Source organism: Dicentrarchus labrax, unplaced genomic scaffold, assembly GCF_905237075.1.
Source record: "Dicentrarchus labrax unplaced genomic scaffold, dlabrax2021, whole genome shotgun sequence".
Taxonomy (NCBI): Eukaryota; Metazoa; Chordata; class Actinopteri; family Moronidae; genus Dicentrarchus; species Dicentrarchus labrax.
The window spans coordinates 8415124-8431131 of record NW_026136712.1 but is presented as its reverse complement, the minus strand read 5'-3'; the positions used below and the strand labels follow the sequence as shown (position 1 = coordinate 8431131).

At 43.7% G+C, this 16008-nt stretch overlaps 2 protein-coding genes across 4 annotated transcripts in view; one reads left to right on the top strand and one right to left on the bottom strand.

The window, feature by feature from the left end:
• The window catches only part of mrtfba (myocardin related transcription factor Ba), a 24418-nt gene extending 13055 nt beyond the window's left edge, over positions 1 to 11363 (top strand). For 2 of the 3 annotated variants that reach the window (XM_051416908.1, XM_051416910.1), the window contains 14 exons: positions 607 to 672; positions 854 to 909; positions 1066 to 1141; positions 1386 to 1547; positions 1687 to 1862; positions 2014 to 2157; positions 2250 to 2497; positions 3068 to 3233; positions 3795 to 4838; positions 5006 to 5128; positions 5681 to 5827; positions 5987 to 6121; positions 6314 to 6374; positions 6689 to 11363. In XM_051416908.1, the coding sequence (XP_051272868.1) occupies positions 607 to 672; positions 854 to 909; positions 1066 to 1141; positions 1386 to 1547; positions 1687 to 1862; positions 2014 to 2157; positions 2250 to 2497; positions 3068 to 3233; positions 3795 to 4838; positions 5006 to 5128; positions 5681 to 5827; positions 5987 to 6121; positions 6314 to 6374; positions 6689 to 7203 (3119 nt within the window). In that variant the 3' untranslated portion in view covers positions 7204 to 11363. The remainder of the gene's footprint in view (positions 1 to 606; positions 673 to 853; positions 910 to 1065; positions 1142 to 1385; positions 1548 to 1686; positions 1863 to 2013; positions 2158 to 2249; positions 2498 to 3067; positions 3234 to 3794; positions 4839 to 5005; positions 5129 to 5680; positions 5828 to 5986; positions 6122 to 6313; positions 6375 to 6688) is intronic. The other variant, XM_051416909.1, reaches the window with a different exon arrangement.
• Positions 10587 to 16008, bottom strand: LOC127372957 (uncharacterized). Its single transcript, XM_051416911.1, has 5 exons — positions 14389 to 16008; positions 13579 to 13698; positions 13299 to 13457; positions 13059 to 13185; positions 10587 to 12208 (listed from the first exon to the last, which is right to left on the bottom strand). The coding sequence occupies exons 1-5, from the start codon at positions 14648 to 14650 to the stop codon at positions 12100 to 12102; spliced, it is 777 nt and encodes a 258-aa protein (XP_051272871.1). The 5' UTR covers positions 14651 to 16008; the 3' UTR covers positions 10587 to 12099.

Here is a 16008-nt window from a genome sequence, read left to right as displayed (position 1 = left end):
TCGTCTCATGACACCATTACTTCACTAAACCTTTATACAGAAAATAGTTGTTTGCTGCTATATTAATGTTTTAAATCTCATATAGAACTTTTAAAAGGCTTTAAAAGGCTTTAAAGGACTGAAGTTGTACTAGGTAACTCAGAAGTGAAGCTACAAACGAATCCCACAAGATCGGACCAACTGTTTTGAGTTGAAGTCTCCTCTGCCGGCTTTTAATGGCAGCACAGGAATAGCTGATATAGATTCACCACACTACCATGCACTTCAGAGTGTAAACAGTGTTTATACAAATGCGGCCGACTGGTAAGATAAGTTGAGTCCTGAGTATATAATGCCTCTTATAGAGTAACGTTATCGTATGTTGTCAAACTAATGACTAGAGAGCAGAATATGAGTGATATATCGGGGTGGGGCGAAGTTACTATTTGGTTACCTTTTCAGTCTGATCTCATTTTTCTTCCCCTTTTATTTTTAAACACTACCTCATCTCCTTTCTGCTTTCCATCATGTTTTTCTTTTTTCTTCTACTATTTTTTCTACTTAACATCACAATCAAAATGCCTACATTTTTCTTTTCTAACATTTTTTTTCCCTTTTTGCTTTCAGTCCTGCAGTTGAGGCTTCAGCAAAGGCGAACTCGGGAGCAGCTGGTGGAGCAGGGCATCATGCCACGTGAGTATCAGCACTGCCAGTTGTCCATCACTCACTGAAAAGCTACTGTGGTGTGGGCGTGAAATACGATAACAAAATCTGACCCTGATAGCTGAGATAATAAACATGTTTGCTCAATTTTTTTCTCCATCTAAATCATTTGTTTACAAACTTATAAAAATAAAAATGTTGTGTGTTGTAGCTCTGAAGAGCCCGGCGGCTTTCCATGGGCAGATTCGCAGTTTGGAGAGAGCCAGGGTAAGGCACCCAGTTTGGAAATAAAGTGCTAAATGTGGACTGAGAAGCAGAATAAAAGAACTCCTCGACTGTTGTGCTACTCAGTGCAGCAGAACAGAACAGCACATGAACTTTTAGATGATTTACTGACAGTTCTGTGTTCGTCTTTCTCTTTAGACTGAGAATTTTCTCAAGCACAAGATCCGCAGTCGTCCAGAGAGAGCAGAGCTGGTCAGGATGCACATCCTGCAAGGTACTACTGTAGTTCTCATTACATACACTTATTGTATCATATAGTATTCCCTATGGAGCTTTAACTAAAGCATTGGAATAAAAAGACTGAACATTTTGATCTTCCTGTATGCTACAATGTTTATTACAAGCATTTACTCAGTTGGCACCAGACACTGTGCTGTAAACAAATATTTCACCAACAAGAAGTCTAGAAGTGGAAATATCCTCTATGTGTGACTTTTTTTTTTTCTTCCATTCCTCAGAGACTGGAGCGGAACCATCACTACAGGCCACCCAGATGAGACTGAAGAGGGCGCGACTGGCCGACAATCTAAACGAGAAGATCGCCCAGAGACCCGGTCCCATGGAGCTGGTGGAGAAGAACATCCTGCCGGTGGATTCCACCCTTAAACAGGCAATAATCGGTGAGAGACAGTGAGGATAGAATGGTTTCTGCTTTAATAGACACTATCAGGAAAAGGTCGTTGTTTGGTCAACCATGCAGGGAACTGGAGTGAAATTATGATAAAAGTTTCATTACTGGGCTTTGTTGTTGTCTCTCAGTGGGCCAGGTGAACTATCCTAAGGTCTTGGATGAAGACAGCTACGATGCCCTGTCCCCAGAGCAGCCGGCCAGCCAGGAGTCCCAGAGTTCTGTCCCCTCTCCAGCAGAGAGCAAAGTGCCAGAGACACCCTCTCCAGCCCCAGCACCACCAGCACTACCCAGCCCCCTGCTGCAGGTCAGATCTAGGACTGGTGTTTGTGTTATGCCTGTTCTAGTAGCTGCAGATTTGTGTATCTTCATAACACTGATATTGTAATTTATAATGTTTAGAAGAAGTTCGGTGTTAGCTTCGCAGTTATAAGTGTCTTTGTGTCCTGCTTCTTCAGGCATTCCCAGTTGTTACACAAGCAACAACAGACTTTGTGAAAGTGATCTCTACCAATGAGCCGCCTACCAGCCGCCCAGCTGTCACTCCTGCACAGCCAGTCACCACAGCTGCTCCTTCCAAACCAGGCCCAACTCTGATAAAAGTAAGAGAATTTCTTTCCACCTCCTAAATATACTGTCACCTCTTTCTGTATTTGAATGCTGGACAAAAAACCCGTATGTACTCCCACAACAGCAAAGCCAGCAGAAGACGCCCTCAGAGAAGAGCCGCAGTAAGAAGGGCAAAGAGCCCAGACCCAGGGTGAAAAAGCTCAAGTACCACCAGTATGTTCCCCCAGACCAGAAGCAGGAGGCCAGTGAAGCACCCATGGACTCCTCTTATGCCCGACTACTGCAGCAGCAGCAGCTGTTCCTCCAGCTGCAGATCCTCAGCCAGCAACAACAGCACTACAACTACCAGACTATATTACCAGCACCACTCAAGTATGCATATACACCCTTACAACTAAAAAAAAATAGTAGTCGTGTTGTTTTATTTCTACCTATATCGCAGATTTATGTTTTTCAGGCCATTTTTGTGTTTTCTCTAAAAACACAAACTGGTTTGGCTTGCCTCCACGACTCTTTATCTGAAAATACCTGAATGCAAGCCAAATGTTGTTGTTTTCAGTGACCTGAGGGCCATTAGCTAGTTTCCAATAACAACTCTGCATCTAATCATATTAATAACAGGATGTTTTCATGAATGTCCTCACAGCAGCAGCATGGCCAAGCTCCCTTTGAAATGTGCTAGTTCACTGTGGTTTGGTTGACTGGCTTTGTTAGTGTGAGGTGCAGGGCACAGGATGGATGGTCTGTTCATGTTGGAAACATATTTCCTCTCTCTCTTTCCTGTCTTTCTCTTTTATCTCTAATCAATGATCTACTCCTTTGTCCACCTCCCCCCACCTTGTCTTCCTCTTTTTCTGTTTCTCATCCATGTGATACAGAAGTATTGTAAATTATTTCCTGAAATAACATTGACCTCATCTTGGTGTCTCTTTCTCTCTGTAGACCTGTGGCAGAGGGTCAGAGCAGCAGCACCAGCAGCCTGCCAACCTCCATCATGGTGTCTTTGCCCACTGCACCTCCACCTCCCACCGTGGCTCCTGCTCGCTCAAACAACTCGCTCTCTAACCGCAAGCCAGGAGTCTTGCCTGCAAACCTGGAGGAGATGAAGGTATTTGAAAACAAACATGCACCCTTCGCCCTTGTAGCCCGGGACAGCGCGGTCCGGCAGCTTAAAATTTATGAGTGTAGGTTAAAGAAAGAAATTACTCAGCTGTTAAAATTGCTGAACTGTGTATATAGTATATTACACAGCCGGTACAAGAATGTTTTCATAGAAATCTGACCACTCCACATAAAATCAAGCTTTTGTCAAGTCATTTAGGAAGTTTCACAAAGCCATGATGTCAGCTCAGAGTTAGATTGGAAGATTTATGCAACTATCGTTAGCTTAGCCTAGCTCAAGGAAGTCACTGGCCCAGTCAAGAAATAGGATTTTTTTTCTTTACTTTAGATGGAACCAGGGTAGCTGTTTCCCTCTGCTTCCAGTCTTTGTGCTAAGCTAATTGGCAGCTGGCTGTAGCTTTATATTTAACAAACAGATATGAGAGTGGTTTCAATTTCCTCATTTTACTCTTGACATAAAAGTTAGACTTAAACTATAACTACACCTTTCATAAAACCCTGTTACTCTAGCATGAGCCTATAATTGCTGATGTTTATATTTTCCTAGGTGGCTGAGCTAAAACTGGAGTTAAAGCTGCGTGGCCTCCCTGTGTCAGGAACAAAGACTGATCTGATAGAAAGACTGAAGCCTTTCCAGGACAATCCTAGCACCTCTGCTCCTAACACCGCTCCCGCTCCTGCCACCACCATCGTCTCCTCCGTCCCCATGGAGGTCAACAGCACCACTACCACCCCTGCTTTAGTCTTCCCAGTCCAGCAGGTGGCTGCAGAGAGCATGAACCCCACACCGCCGGTCTCACCCAATCCCACCGATCCCTCCACCCACCACCAGGATGTAGGCATGTCTGAGACTCCTGAAACACAAACGGTAAGCTCTGGCTGGGCGGGTCAAAGGTCCTCGCCTCTCCTGTCTTTCCAAGTCCCAGAGGAAAAGGACAGGAGGCTCCATGAGAAGGAGCGACAGATCGAAGAGTTGATGAGGAAGCTGGAGCAGGAGCAGAGGCTGGTGGAGGTGCTGAAGATGCAGCTGGAGGTGGAGAAGAGGGCCAGCACTTCCGACTCTGCCACTGTGTCTCCCAAACTCACCTCTGTACCTGCCATGAACCCTGTTCCCACTGTCCTGAGCTCAAATGTAGTAAAAATGGAGGGTACAGTCCTGTCTAACTGCTCATCCACTACAGCTACAATCCCTAACTCTATCCTGGGCTCTCAGACTCTCTCCCCCCTGCCAACTATGGTCAAGTTGGAGGATGTGACTGTTTCCTCTGGCAAGCCGCTCCAGCTCCAGGCCCAAACCCAGCTCATCACCCAGATCCAGCCCCAAGCCCAGTCCCAAGTAACCACCAGCCCGCAGCTACTCTCTCAGTCACAGAGAAGTCCCAAACTCCAGACCCAACCCCAGTCCCAACCCGCAGCCCCCAGCCTGCAGCAGTTCTTCATCAGCCACACAGGTGGGGTGTCCCAGGTGCTGGGTCAGCCTCAGACCTTGTTAACCACAACTGGCCAGGCTGGAACTCAAATCCTCCTCCCAGTCTCACTACCAAACAACGCCACTGCAATCCAGCTGCCAAGCACCACTGTGAGCCTGCAGGTGAGATTGCAATAAAGTAGAGTTAAATAATGTGTCAGGCTGTCAACTGTTGGAGCGTGCTCTCCTGCTTTGGGGGGTTACAGATTCAGTGTAGTTTTACAAATTATATTTAAAAAGTTTGATGCGTAGACAAAATAATGTTCTTACCCCCTTTCTCCTTATGTCAGCCTGTTCTTCAGGCCACCGTCTCAAATCCAGGCCTGGTGCAGGGCTCAGTTCCTCAGCTGCCAACCACTAAGATGGAGACAGCACCCAGTCAGCAGTTAGCCAACCACAACCAGTTGCTACAGGTCAGTCAAAGCACGTAACTAGTTGCATTTCTGTGATAAATGTGCTCGTGACTTTTGCTAATGTGTCATTGTGCCCTGCCCCTGTCACTGTCCTATGAGTTCTTTAAGTGTATAAAACAATCCTAAACTCTTTACTCTTATTAGGAAGTTATTAGTCAGTTAGTTCCAGTTAATTAGTCAGTCTTAGCCATGATCATTTATCTGTAGAAACATACTTACTTTCACAGTTTGCATGTTTCACACTTCAGAAATCCAGCGGGTCAGCTGTGCCACAAACTCATTAAGCTAATGGTGTATAATTTACAAGTCTTCCCACACAGGGATGTGTGTTTGTAAAACATGTCCCATTTGCTGTACTTTCACTTCCTCCTTTAAAACAACAGCTACAGCTTTTTGTGTAGTATTACCACATGACGAATACGACCCTTGAACTTTTGACTTTTTAAGGGAATTTTTGTCTTATTTTTATATCTGTCTGGTTTCGCTGTTATTATGATGATGTCAATTCCGTGATACATGATGGACTGATGACTCTGTCTTGTGTCTTGACAGACTTTAACTATGTGCAATAACGCCACTGGTTTGGAGAACCAGACTGGACCTGAGATGAATCCCCAGTGTTTCCTGAGAAGCTCCCCAGAGAACAGGGTCTCTCCCCGGGCTTCACCCAACCACATCTCCAATGGACCCTTCAATAAGGTATCAGAGCTGAGTTATTACTGGAGAGGGTTTACTTCAATCTATCCTAATTACGAATGCTTTTTGAGTTAATTTCCTATTTTATTTCAGCGCAGAGGGTTACATTACAGTGTTCTTAATTCTGCCTGTATATTCACCATCTCTCTCTTATTCTTCCAGTCTTCTTCTCCCCAGCCTACCTTCATCCTTCAGTCCACCTCCCTTATTACTCAACCTCCCAAGACAAGAGAGCCTCCCCGCTACGAGGAGGCCGTCAAACAGAGCCGCAACTTGCACGCAAACCATGTTTCACAGGTTAGCTACACCCCACTAAGCACCACTCAGACCATGCCATACATTTCTCCAGCAGAACCTGCTGAATCCTTCAGAATAGAAAAAAAGTATAACAAACGTTTGAGTCTATTTTTAGTTTTCCAGCCTTGAGGAGTTGTTTCACTTTTGGTGAACAAGCTTCATGTCTCTAAACCTCGTTGACTGTCTTTTCAGGTTCCCACGGCAACCAGCCAGCAAATGGATGACTTGTTCGACATTCTCATAGAAAGTGGAGGTAAGGAGGTGCACAATGACAGTACAAACCCACTGTCTTTAGTTTGAGTAAGTTGGTCTCAGGAAAACGCTGAGGAAGCAGCTGTGTAGGCAGCATTACATCTTAGGCTAACAGAATTGGACTGATTATGATTCATATTGTCTTGGCCAATACACAAAAAAAGTAGTACCAGTTTCTGAGCTTACTGTCCCACTGTGAACAAACTATTCTATAAAATTTGATTAAAAAAGTCTGTCAGTGCCGGTCTTCAAAGGAGCACTCACTGGTTGTACCCTCATAATAATCCATGTTTTTATCCCTCCCCCTCTCCCCAGAAATCACTCCATTTATCCAGCAAGACCCTTCAGTGTCTGTCACAAAGACAGTCCCAGTCACAGCAAACATCACCACCCTACCAGTCAACACTGCCCTCTCCAGGCCACCTCCACAGATCCAGTTGGCCCCTCCGCCAACCCTGAGCCCCATCATCGGCCATAGCCTGCCCACCCTCTCCTCGCTGGCCACAGACAATCAACTGGAGGCCTTTCTGGAGGGCACGCTGGCCGATACGACGACAGCGACAGACCCGCGCACACGGGGCTTGATGGAGGAGTTGCAGGCCCAGCTGATGGACCAGCAACCCTACTCACCCATGGACACATCAGACCTGTCCTTCTGTGATTCCTCCTCGCCTCCCTCCTCGCTCAACATGGGCCTGTCTGACCCGGGCCTGGACAATATGGAGTGGCTGGACCTCACCATGCCTCCTGGTCCCGCCGGGGCACTCACACCTCTGGGGATCCCAACGGACTTCCTGGATACACACGACCTGCAGCTGCACTGGGACTGACGGAGGGATGGATGAAAGAAAAAGAAAGATTAAGTGAAGGGAGCTGAGCCAGGAGCGAGAGATGGATGGATGGATGGATGGATGAAGAGAAGAGAAGTAGAAAGGGGCCGACAGACGGAGGAGTTTCAACATATTAAATAAGGAAGCAAAAGGAGGAGAATACATGGTACTTCTGTGCCATATCACTCTTTCCAGTACATCCATACCATCTGTAATATTCCCACTATACTACAGTAAGAAACGCTGTACAGGCAGTGCACTGATTCAAGCTGAACTACGAGCAGGCGTTTGAACAGCTTTAAAAGAAGGTCTGTTGTGGCTGAACCAGAGCCAGAATAAGGTCATCACCAAGGTGATCGTGGTCACCCGTAGTATTAGTGATAAAGGGGTTTTAAACAGAGTAGACTTTCTCGGTGTCTGATGTCATGGTTTTAATGATCACTTACAGAGACGAGGAGACAGCCAAATGAATACTGGTAGCACAGACTGTTTGTAAATACTCTTTAAACCACCCTAATACAACTTTACTTTCTCTGGGACAGAGAGCCTGAATAGTATTGATGATAGTGAAATTGACCGTTGTTGTTTAGACTGGAGGTTTGGCTGGTTGGCTTCCAGTGAACACTGCATCGATTTTACTGTGCAAACACAGTAGCTAATGTTAAATGGTTCATAAATACTTTTGCATGTGGTCTGATGTTCCACTGAAGTATACTGTGCCATACCAGGTTATAAAAGCTGGTTGTTACCACGCATTAACTATGTCACTATAAAGGCAGTCACGGTTAGCGGACGACAAATGAAATCTAGTTGTAATCATGAAATTTATCAGCTTCAATAAAAATGCATCAGAGGCTTGTCCTGGGACATGGGTTTGTCCTGATGTCAGCACAGCCTCAGATACTCACCTGGGAAAGAGTCAGTCAGTCTAAGTGCTTTGACGGGAAGCTAGGCGTGCTCCGTCAGTCCCCGAGCCACGTCTTTAAAGGGATTCCCTAGTTGAGAGGAGGTCAAGCCTCTGTTCACACTGGTCTAGTCTACCACATACTGTAGATTACATGTTTGCTGACTAATCTGATACGTTGCATCAGAGGCAACTGTTTCCTTCTAAAAGACCCCTGCGGTCAAGCTGATGAACCATTGACTCTAAAGAACAAAGACTCCACTTAGAGTTGGACGACGAGAGGAGCATGCTCCTCCACCTACGTGAGAGCTATGCACTAAAGAGCCGGGGAGACTCGGCGACGCGCCTCATCCGCCTCAGAACAAGGAAATGTGAACTTTGCATATCCGAGGCGACCGTTAATATGAAGTGATCAATATGGCTGGTGATCGGCGTAAAGATCCTGTGGCCAAATGCGCCAGAGATACTGCAGTTGTTGTCCAAGTATCTTCTTTTGAATGTAATTTTGAAAAGATCGAAAACAAATAGGACTAAACTCACAAAGTTGGCAGCTTTTTTTCTCGTGATAGTAAACTGGCGTAAAACAGTGGAAAGGGAACAAATATCAGTTTATGACACACGCAGACACACACTTATGTAGGCGTCAACGTTGTGTGTGCTGCAGGTTATGTCAAGGAGTAAAGATGTCTTTGGAGATGAGCTTTATATCTAGCTGTCCTACAGTATCTCTGCACTTAGTCTCTGTGTGTGTGTGTGTGTGTGTGTGTGTGTGTGTGTGTGTGTGTGTGTGTGTGTGTGTGTGTGTGTGTGTGTGTGTGTGTGTGTGTGTGTGTGTGTTTATGTTTATGTGTGTGTCTGTGTGTGTCTGTCAAGGTGAGAAATTACTGCATCACTAGCCAACAAACATGCTAGTTAATAATTCCCTGTAGCTGATATGTTAGTCTGCTTTAACAGCCTCTAAAGTAATATTTGGCTGGTGAAACAGTCTAACTTGTGATCGGCTGCTGTGACCTGCGGACAAAGTTGGTTTCCTCACCGAGTTGTGTGTGTGTGTGTGTGTGTGTGTGTGTGTGTGTAAGAGAGGCAAGAAAGCATGTTGATCTGTGTGTGTGGATTTGTCTTCCTGTCTCTTGCATGTACACCCTGTGTCCCTGTGTGCATGATTGTATTCACGTTTAATCTCGGGCAGTTTCGAGCTCTTTCTCAGACGTCGCCCGCAAGTTGTGTGAAGAAATTTGCTAATATCTATAAAAAAAAAATCATTTGCTATCCAGTCGACATATTCAAAGGCTTCTGATGACTGTTTACTGTTTTTATCTGTATTGTTCAGTTGGTGTCCTACAGTCAAAAACGCACACACACCTCTGAGGTGTGATACGCAGTGGGGCGTCGGCACAGAGGGCTTATCTGCTTTTAAAGCCGTCATAAATTCTAGATGTTTATTTTTAATGGATTGCATCATTTCCCACTCAGTGTTTTTTTTTCTGATCTAAATATTGAGTTACTGATTCAGTACCTCAGTTTAAAGATTCTTATGGGATAGATACAGTCTTACTGTATGGCACTTTGAAATTTTTTAAATCAGTCATGTCCAGTGAAATCTCCTTTCGAGAACATTTTAACCACTTTATTCTGTCATTACGTCCATGGGCACTAGAGGGCGTTGCCCCTCTTCTGTTGTGGCTTCACGGCACATTTTGAGTGGCTGTTGGTACTTCAGGGTCATTTCTAGCAGGAAAACATTAAATGGGGGCTGTGTTTTTTGGGGGGGATTTTTTTGCATTTAAAACAAATCCTGTATAATGCTGATTAGCTTTTCATGTCAGCAATAATGTGGTGACCTGAGCAAAAACTGATTGAGAGCCCTTTATGTGAACACTGTCTTGTCAAAGAAGTGCGATGCTCTTACTGCTGCACTCACACATGTATCATCAGATCAGGCCAAGACACGTGGATGTGCCCAAATCTATTACGTTTGACCACCTTAAAAGAGTATCGCCAAACACCTGCTTCCTGGGCTTTGTCGTATTTCAGTTTTTGTTTTTCATGTTAACCCACCTGTTTAAGGCCCAGTCAGAGATGGCCTCATTCTATTGGTCACCTCTGGTTGGTGCACCTTTTGGTTGAGTTGCGTCAGGGGTGCGTAGACCCCAGTATACCTGCTTGCGGGTCTAGTTGTATTTCTGTTTTTTTCCCACATTGTTGCAACCTACATAAGATGAACAGTTGATTCATGTGTATCCTAGATGAGAGAGTTAATAGTGTTTTCTTTCTCCACTCTGTCAGCTTTAAGGCTATCAAATTAGATATTTTGTTGCCAAAAGGGCAGTGGAACATATTATCACATTTTGTTAATGTTTCTCACGTTTTTTGTATTTATCACTTTTTTTTTTTTTTTTGCGTGGAAAGTAAAAGAAAAAAACATTTAATCTTGTTTTCATGCTTATGTACAAACATTGTAAAAGATTGAGTGTGTATATTTTTGGTTTGCAGAGTTTTGTTTTTATTTCATTTTATTTACATACATTATACACAAACCTCTTGACAAATCTACACATGTATGTGATTCATACTTGATGTGAACCATTGTGGCTGCTGACTGGCCAGACAGGGACAGCTGAAAAGCAATAATGGCTGCTCTCCCTTGATATACTGTACTGTATGTCAGATCCTGCCTTGATTTTATTAATGTAACAGATTTTACTACAGAATAATACAGTTTAACAGTTCAAAAGCACTTGCATCTGAGTGGTTGAACGGAGGTCTCTTGATGATAGAGGTCTGTGGAAGCACCATCAGTCTGAAGAACACACTAAAGGTTTCTGGAACGTTCCTGTGAACTTCTTTACTTGCGTAGTTGGAGTTAACAGGCTTCGGCTCAGGCTTCCCCGTATTGACTTCAGCTCTCCCACTTGTCCTCCTTCACCTGCGCCATTCATCAAGACACAGTTTCATTAAAATACATGTACTTAGGAGACATTAGTGGAAGCACAGAGGAGGTTTCTCCACCCTCATCAACTGATTTACATCCTCCATTGTAGCCGAGTCTCCTCTCCATCTCCACCACCCATGCCATGCCTCTTGTTGTTTGTATGCCATATGTTTTGCACATTGTGTACATATTTATATAGATGTAATGCATATTTTTATACATGTGTAACATCCATGGGTTCTCTATTTTGTAAATACTCAAAAAGATGTATATAAGTACTGTATGCCTTTATGTGTCAATAAAATTTGGTGTACTGTGAACAGAGTTACTGAGTAATTCACATTTTTCTGTAAATACATTACAAACAATATGAACAGTGTCGCCTTTCCAATAACAGGTGAGCCTGCGGAAATGAAGGAAGCCACTACATTTGAATTGTGCTGTGGTTTACAGTGTATGAAAACTGTTTGTGGCCCCTTGTTTGCATATCTTCAGTGATGTATTTACATTTTGCTTTCAGATTATGGATGTTCCCAAAAGTACATTGTCCTTACACCATGGGTCATTGTATTGTTGATAGACAACCCATAAAGCTATATCCTAACATAAGCAGCAAACGTGTCGACCCTTTTTAGTTTAGGAATCTGTTTTTTTGCTGCAGCCTTTGTATCTGACACATTAAATGAGCAGTATTTTGCATCTGCAAGCTGAGAGCTGCAATCTAGTCCATGCAGATATTCAGGCAAACTGATGCTGACTTTTACAGTATGAGTTTTAGCAGCGACATCACAAGTACGGTCAAAGAATAGTTTGATGTTTGATTATCTGAGCCTTTGTGCAATTTGTATCAGCGCTGCCATTGTAGAGTCGAACGTGAAACAAGCCCCTCCCAGATGAAAGGCAAAATGTGAAAATGCTTGTGGAGATTTTTTAATGTAGTGTTGGTCGGGGAGGGGAATAAAAGTCCAAGAGTCCCAAACAACTCCCAAGATCACAGGAAAGGGTCACTTGAGGACAGAAGCTGTGGAATGGTACTTCAGGGGTTGTTCTAACCCCCGTGTCAAAATGGCCGGTAGGTGTGTATGAGTGCCTGGCACCTGGGACACCGGTGTTGGACGTTCTTCAGGCGGTCCAAGAAGAAAGGGATTAAACAGCAGCCTGCAGCACACCTGCAAGGAAGGAAGAGAGTTCAATCTTGTGTCACTGAGCTCTCCAACAACTACTTTGTCGTTAATACTGACACTTGGGAGGTCAGCTTAAACGTAAAATCTACTCATATTAAAGACCAATATCAGTCAGGCAGCGATATCTATCTGAAGTTATCTAACAATAGGCCCCCAGGAGCTAATGGTCACACTAAGTAAGGCTCCAGAAGCGAAACTCCTGAGCGTTTCTTTATTTATCGGTTTAACTTTTTCTCTGGAAGAGGAAGAATGTGTTATTCTTTCTTCCATCAGTGACATGCTGACTGAATTCTAAAAGGCCTTTTTCACAGCGGTCATTTTGACATGGAGTAGTAGGGTAATCACAGAGGTTACCAATGATACTTATTAAGGCTCCATTCCATTTAGTGTAGCAGAGCCTTTCTAGTGAGCCCACCTGCACAATAGCAGCACCTGTTTGACCTGAATGAAACAGGAAACCGAACAGAACGTAATTTGTAGGTAAGACAGTGTTTACCCTACTATTTCATGTCAAAATGGCTGCTGTGAAAAAGGTCTATGGGTAGCATCGGGCAGCGCTTTGATATTTGAGTTTTAAAGTCAACATAAAAGAACTGACCAACATCCAGAAAGGTCCAATTAAGCGCAAACAAACAGATTCATAGACTACAAAAATGAAAAGTGTCCAATAGGGTAAAATCTCCTGGCTGTAGTTTCATAGATATGAGACTCTTGGCCAGAGAGCGAATCAGCGTATTTCACAAAATGTCGAACTGATCCTTTACAGCCTAGTTTTAACACAGCAGCCTGATAAGGTCAACCATTTCTACAGCCATTCAGGTCAGAAAAGACGTACCCCAATATGATGCACATGTAGCAAAGAATCCACGTAGCCTCGCCCCTTTTCCTGCAGGTCTCTGTGAAGACAACTTCTTGACAGGATGGACACTGGGTCAGAGCTGGCATTTGACCGAGACTGTCCGCTTTCACACAAGAGAGACAGATAATTACCGATCCAACAGACACTCAGATTTAAACGAACGCATGACTGAGACTATTACGTGTGTGTACGTGTGTGTGAGGTGGTGTGAGGTACCTGAGACGGTTGTGCCTTTTGGTTCTTCTGCTGCAGTCCTATTTTTTTCTCTCCAATCCAGTGCAATGTCCTCCTCTGTCAGCTGGGGAGGTGGCAGCAAGTAGATCCCCCCACAGGGTGTCTCAGTTTTACAGAAAGTGGGACACACATCCTGTTGACCTGATTCAAAACATGAGAAGTTCAAACACGCAGTGACATTACAGATGCATTAGGCAATATCTTCATATGAAAAAAAGGGGGGCTGCTTTAACGGAAAGCAGGGTTGCCATTTGGAGGGTACCATCGCTGAGCTTGGAGCTCTTTCCCTGTTTGTCCAGCTCTTCCTTTTTAACCAGCAGCTCTTCCAGCTCCTTCTCAATGGCCTCCAGCTCGCACGGTTCACCGCTGTCCTCGCTGTTCACTGACGACACCACACAGACAGAGGAAATTTACAAAGGTTAAAGGTACCTGTAAAAGATTGTTACTAGACCTTTTTCACAGCAACCACTTGGACATGAAATAGCAGCCTTTCCAGCAAGCCAGCATGCACAATTGTAGCAGCACCCTGAGTCACAGAACAGAACCTTATTTGGTAATACCCACGTTTACCCAACTATTTGGCTGCTGTTATTATTTGCCTATTTGCCAGATGTGAACCGATTTTGACTCGATAGTGTCACAGATTCAGCCAAAAAACGTTACAGGTGTGTTAGAGATCAAATTGAAGGCCAAGTTTGAAGATGGGTGGTCCGACCCACGAGTATGTGGCCTACTTAGGACCCATGTAATACTGTAGAAACAACTACTTGTTTCGGTTAATAAGAGACACACCAAAAGTACAGAGCAATGCAGAAGCTGTCAATGACTAGTGAGTAACAGGAGAGAGAAGAGCTTGGAGAGTTCTTCCTTATCTTTAGTTTTTTCGTGTGAAATAATAAAAGAAAAGTATCTCCTCATGATGAAGAATTATTCAAATGAAAAATATGAAAATGATAATTCACTCTGTGGTGGAATCACTCACAGCTCAACCTTTGAGACATTTCTTTTTAAGAATTACAGGATTATTCGAGTGGACTGATTGTTTTTTCACTGAATTAAGGGAGCGACTCACTTTCCTCTGTGGTCCCACCCATATTGTCTTCTTCCCTCTTTATGAAGTGCTGCTGCTCCAGCAGAATGAGACGCCGGTTGTGAAGCTGCAGTATACGGGACTCAATGAAGACCTGCGACGGGGGGCCTTTCCTTGGCTCTGGTATCTCCTGGTTGGATTTAGGCTGGGTATCAGGCTCAGAGTCATCCTGCTGCTCCTGCTCTTGTTCTGGGTTTAAACTGCCATCTGTGTTTAACCCCACGTCCTGGTCTGGGATTTCCATCCTGTTTTAAAGACCTGAATCAAGGTGTTTTTTTAAGTAGCTGTAACCGCACACTAAATCCTCAAACTGGAGGGACACGGACTATGAACCAAAACCAGCTTAAGAACAGCTAAAAATAAGAGAATCTGAATCCAGGGTCAAGTCCTTCTGGGAAAAGTTTAGGTTTCAAAGCTCCATTTTTCATTTGCAGTCCAGAGAAATGAAAAGCAGGATGATATAAAACATTTGTGGTGATGTGTCACAAAAATCTGTCTTCTCTCAAAATTATTCAAAAATGTGGAGTCATTGTAAAACAGACTTGTCCGAATGATACCTTTTCGTCATCTGGCCAGTCCCAGCTGATGATACTGACAGTAGCTAGGACACAGGCGTCACTGAATCATTTAAATACATGTACAAATAGAGACTGTAAAATATGCAAATGTTGCCGGCCTGGAATATATGCAGGGACAATGGCCGGCATTAAGAGGAGACAGTATGTCATGAGGTGTGAACAGGAGCTCAGCAATGCCATGACATGATTTGACACTTGTTCTGGTGCTGTGGGGAAGTACATTTTCATTGTAGCTGAGCAGGAATAATCTTCCATCTTCCTATTTTTGGCAAGGTTGATCACAGTCTTTTGTTCGACAGGCTGGTTGGTAAAACACAATGCAAAGTAGTCGAAGGTCAGATGACCTCAACAAAATGTTTGCAAAAAACAAAAAACTTGAAGACTTTGGTCTGTATTCAACTCACAATATCACCTATGTTAGTGGTGCATGCTACATTGCATGCCCACTCTAAAGACTGCCTTTACAGATACTAATCAGGTACCAACCAATTTAAAGGCCTTTTCAGCCCTTGAACCACTTTTGATAGGTACTGACCTCTGCAGACTGGGAACACCCCACCCCATTTCTCCTGCGTCTAACAAATCACCTACCTCATCTACCTCAGAAATTGAAAGAAGACAAAAAAGTGATTCATTAGTTTGATAAAGAAAATATATTTTTTAGATTTTTGTCTGATAAATAAAGCAATCTTTTTCAATTGGTCTTCAATCTCATTTTGTTTTTAAAGAAATGTGTGCAAATCATATTGTGAATTGTAGCAAAACGGGAGTTGAGTGTATCGTTGCACCCCTACTAAAATGGACAATAGAGCACAGTTGGATGATAATTCTGTTGGTTCATCACTCTGAGCGACATGTTTCATATTATGTATAACTTGATCCAAAGTTAAAAATAAGAGTAAGAGTAAAAATATTCATTAGTAAACCTTCAGAACTTGAAACCAAGTTTTCAGGGGCTTTGAAGTTAAGTGGAGCAAAAAGAACAGACACATGACTACTTAAATGTGAGTTTATATACTTGTTT

Excerpts from the sequence above, each read along its gene's own strand:
- LOC127372957 (XM_051416911.1), bottom strand. The coding sequence starts at position 14,650 with ATGGAAATCCCAGACCAGGACGTGGGGTTAAACACAGATGGCAGTTTA. Across the intron at positions 13,186-13,298 it reads AAAAGGCACAACCGTCTCAG|CGGACAGTCTCGGTCAAATG; the intron begins GTACCTCACACC and ends CTTGTGTGAAAG. Across the intron at positions 12,209-13,058 it reads TACATGTGCATCATATTGGG|GTGTGCTGCAGGCTGCTGTT; the intron begins GTACGTCTTTTC and ends CCTTCCTTGCAG.